This window comes from Micropterus dolomieu, linkage group LG02, assembly GCF_021292245.1.
Source record: "Micropterus dolomieu isolate WLL.071019.BEF.003 ecotype Adirondacks linkage group LG02, ASM2129224v1, whole genome shotgun sequence".
Classification (NCBI taxonomy): domain Eukaryota; kingdom Metazoa; phylum Chordata; class Actinopteri; order Centrarchiformes; family Centrarchidae; genus Micropterus; species Micropterus dolomieu.
In genome coordinates, this window is record NC_060151.1 from 9,082,370 (window position 1) to 9,085,644 (window position 3,275).

A 3,275-nucleotide genomic window follows, 5' to 3' on the forward strand; every position below is an offset into this window, starting at 1 on the left:
ACAAGCATCAACAGAGCATCAACTACAGATCTACAACTGACAATACATACTAGTAAGAGCAGCAATAAATACTAGTAAGAGCTCACAGTACATATCACATCAATGGGGTAGATACCTAGGGAAGTAAGAGTTAACAAAAAGTGCAATCAATACAAGATCATTGTAGGGGATAGAAGAAGAAGAGCACAGGAAGTGAATGTTAGAGGTTAGGAGTTAGAGGTGTTATAAGAGGAAGTGTTCTCGGAAGAGATGAGTTTTCAAGAGCTTCTTAAAGTTAGAGAGGGACGCCCCTGCTCTGATGGCGTGTGGTAGCTCGTTCCACCATCGTGGTGTCACAGATGAGAATAGCTGGGACTGGGATTGCTGGGAATAACTTTATCCATTTTAAGGACGAAAGTAGACAAAACTCAGCAAATTCAGTTAAAAATTCAGAGTACGTACCAGGTGCTCCGTACACTATAACAAATAGAATTGGTTGCAGTGATTTCCAACTTGGGTGTAAAAGACTAAGAACAAGGCTTTCAAATGAGTTATAATTTAGTTTAGGTTTAGAGCTGATTAGTAGACTAGAGTCAAAGATTGCTGCAACTCCACTTCTTCGGCCTGTGCCTCGGGGAATGTGAGTATTAATATGACTGGGAGGGGTAGATTCATTTAGGCTAACATATTCTCCATCACCCAGCCAGGTTTCAGTAAGACAAAATAAATCAATATCATAATCTGATATTAGTTCATTTACTAGTACACCTTTAGAAGAGAGAGATCTGATGTTTAGTCCACATTTAATTTTCTTAATCTTTTGCACTATTGCACTTGTGGTTTTAATTTTTATGAGGTTTTTATGCACAGCTCCTCTTCTGTTTACCTTTGATTTAAATAATTTCAGTGGTCGGGGGCAGACACCATCACTATGGTTTTTGCTAGGTAACTCCTGAAATGGAGGAGCAGAGAAGCGTCTTAGACTGCGACTCTGCGTAGGGTTTTGGGTGGGTAACTGCTGAAATAGAAGGGCAGAGAAGTGTGTTAGACTGCAATACTGCCACCTGGTCTCAACTCTGGATTGTCATGGATTTGGTTCACTAATAAACTTGGCTAGATTACTAGACATGAGAAACTAATCAGACCAGGTCTTCCCCAGAAAGTCTGCCAATCGTTTGGTTCCATCTGCTGACAAGCTGTATGGTAATGCTGATTTCCTATTTCATAAGGACTTGGCACCTGCCTGGTTTGTGGACCATGGTGTTCAGAAGGTCGACATTTCTGTATAATAAATCATATTTTAAAATATTTTGAGATATAGTGTTTTTAATTTCCATGAGATGTAAGCTGTGATCATCAAGATTAAAACAAAAGAAAATTCACTTTATGTCCAATGAATCTAAAATATATGAAAGTTACTCTTTTTCACTTAAATTACAGGCAAAATGAACTTTTCCAAAATATTAAAATCTTCTGTGATTCAACTGTATAAGGACTCTGCAAGTAAGTGCTGGAAAGTTTAGCAGATTTTTTGGCACATAATTTGTGAAGATGGACCAGTATATATATAGAGGGACTAACAAGGGAATCAGCTACTGCAGACAGGGAGGGGAGCAGGGAACAACAGGTGAAGGGAATGAGGTAATCAGCCTGACATGAGGGAATGGAGTCAGGAGAATTGGCAACCCTGAGCTAACCGAAATGGATAAAGTACAATCACAGGTTTGGTCCTAAGTAGTCATTGTCATACCAACGTGTCATACAGTGGAAATTCTTATTTTAATTTAAGGTTGACCCTTCAGCTAAGATTGGAGCTGTTTTCATTTTTAGTTAAGACCTGAACTGATGCTGTGTCTCAATTTGCCTCCTTCCATACTTACACTTGCTATATTGAGTGCATAAGTAGCCTATGGCAAAATGCAGTGCACTATAAGTACCCGATCTTTTAATGGTCATAAAAGTAAAAGTGGAATGCTGGACACTTCTCACCCTCAGTGGTCGCCATCTTGGCTATGTAGAGGAAGACTAGGGACCACCAACCTATTTTACAAACTGTGAAAATAGTGGCAGAGGAAGCTGCAGCGGTTGAAATTGGAAAAGTAAAAGTACATTCATTTTTATTAAAACTGACTTGAAGTCAATTGAGAAAACAAGTTGGCAGATATTTTGGTGGGTGACAATCATTGTCAAATATTGGCAATGATACTCCCAGTTATAATTTGCCATTTAATAAGAAGAACAAGAAGAAGTTTTGCAATCATCATTTCTAGTTGTGCATGTTGTTTTCCTTGCTTTCATTTTTGGTGTTGTTGTACTCTGAAATGCTGTACTAGTGTTTCTTAACATGCTGAACAAATGTTAAATGAAATAATTTGTTTTCTTAGTGTGATCCCGTGAACGAACCTGGAGATGTAGAACACTATGAGAAGAGTGATGATACCAGAACAGTGGAAAGAGAATCTGAAATCAAGTCTGTTCCATTTGCAACCAATGAGAAAGGTAACATTTAATGAATAATTGAAAGCTGCAGTAATATGAAACAGTCAAACTTAGTTCAATAACACCTTGCTCTGACCTTCTTATAATACAGTTATTCTATTGCAGGTACCTTAGATATGGATATGAGTGGAAACAAGGATGAGGTAAGACGCTCCAAATGTTTTTACAAGATCTTTAGGATTATTTACTTTATCTCATTGTATGAAATTATCATTTTTACATACAGTACATATTTATTTGCTTATTCACAGCAGTCAGTGAAAATTTCTGAAGAGATCAAAAGGAAGAAAGAATATCAAAGAGAAACTGAAACACTGCTTGGCAGACTTCACCTTCAAGACAAACATCAACAGAAGTTGTCACCAGCAGATTTTCTTAAAATTGGGCCACCTGTGAAACAGGACCAGGACACATCTGAGAAAGATCTAGCTCGTACTTTTCTTCAGAGGTTGATGATGTTAGACTACAGAGCCAGATACATTCCTGTAAGACAAGACAGACCTGAGGTGAGCCAGTCAAAGCTTGTTCCAGTGTTTGACACTGAGACACAAGATGATGACTTAGATGCTCTTTTTAGCACCAGTGTAGACTCAGATCAATCAAAACAGACTCACGTGCATCCAATGGATGTTCAAATGGCAGTATTTCACTGCTCAGACAGCTTCCTTAAGCAGAACATGATCACAAAGCTATCACAATGTCAGTATGCCTTACCTTTGCTTGTTCCTGACCCAGTCACAATGGAGATTGAATGCCCTCTGTGGACTTTCAGACAAATAACGAAAACATGGAAGATA

At 38.3% G+C, this 3,275-nt stretch overlaps 1 protein-coding gene across 1 annotated transcript in view; it reads left to right on the plus strand.

Moving 5' to 3' along the window:
- The window catches only part of LOC123958276 (interferon-induced very large GTPase 1-like), a 35,871-nt gene that overhangs the window by 18,446 nt on the left and 14,150 nt on the right, over positions 1 to 3,275 (plus strand). The window contains exons 10-12 of the mRNA XM_046031556.1: positions 2,364 to 2,478; positions 2,584 to 2,621; positions 2,730 to 3,263. Of these exons, the coding sequence (XP_045887512.1) occupies positions 2,364 to 2,478; positions 2,584 to 2,621; positions 2,730 to 3,263 (687 nt within the window). The remainder of the gene's footprint in view (positions 1 to 2,363; positions 2,479 to 2,583; positions 2,622 to 2,729; positions 3,264 to 3,275) is intronic.